Below are 674 nucleotides of genomic sequence, written 5' to 3' on the forward strand. Positions count from 1 at the left end.
ACGGCCGGCCGGCCAGCCCTTGACAGCCCCCCCCGCATCTCCTGGGGACGGTCACAGGGGCAGCCGCGCTGTCGGGTGCCGTCACCCACACCGTGTCCACGGCCGTCATCGTCTTCGAGTTGACGGGGCAGATCTCGCACATCCTGCCCGTCATGATCGCCGTCATCCTGGCCAACGCTGTGGCCCAGAGCCTGCAGCCCTCCCTCTACGACAGCATCATCCGCATCAAGAAGCTCCCCTACCTCCCTGAGCTGGGCTGGGGCCACCACGAGTGAGTGTGTGTCCCCTGCCCTGTCTCAAAGCTCCTCACCAGGCACAAGGGGATGGGGTGGCATCACCCTGAGATCACCGTTACCCACCCCGGGCAGGAAATACAATGTGCGGGTGGAGGACATCATGGTGCGGGACATCCGCTACATCACCCTCAACTGCAAGTACCGGGACCTGCAACATGTCCTGCAGAGCACCAAGATGAAGAGCCTGCCACTGGTGGAGTCGGCTGGTGAGACACGGGCAGAGGGCTATGCCAGCACTCGCCCCGGCTGTGGGGCAAGTCAGGATGGGGGTAGGATGGCAAAGGTGACGGCAGGAGCTAACGCAGCCCCTTGCTGCCGCCGGCAGAGTCCATGATCCTGCTGGGCTCCATCGAGCGGGCGCAGGGGGGGGCCCTGCTC

General features: G+C 65.1%; 1 protein-coding gene across 1 annotated transcript in view; it reads left to right on the plus strand.

Moving 5' to 3' along the window:
- Positions 1 to 674, plus strand: part of CLCN2 (chloride channel, voltage-sensitive 2) — a 7621-nt gene that overhangs the window by 4065 nt on the left and 2882 nt on the right. The window contains exons 13-15 of the mRNA XM_009883388.1: positions 27 to 271; positions 369 to 502; positions 622 to 670. Coding sequence (XP_009881690.1) covers positions 27 to 271; positions 369 to 502; positions 622 to 670 — 428 coding nt within the window. The remainder of the gene's footprint in view (positions 1 to 26; positions 272 to 368; positions 503 to 621; positions 671 to 674) is intronic.

This window comes from Charadrius vociferus, unplaced genomic scaffold (assembly GCF_000708025.1).
Source record: "Charadrius vociferus isolate BGI_N301 unplaced genomic scaffold, ASM70802v2 scaffold214, whole genome shotgun sequence".
Lineage (NCBI taxonomy): Eukaryota > Metazoa > Chordata > Aves > Charadriiformes > Charadriidae > Charadrius > Charadrius vociferus.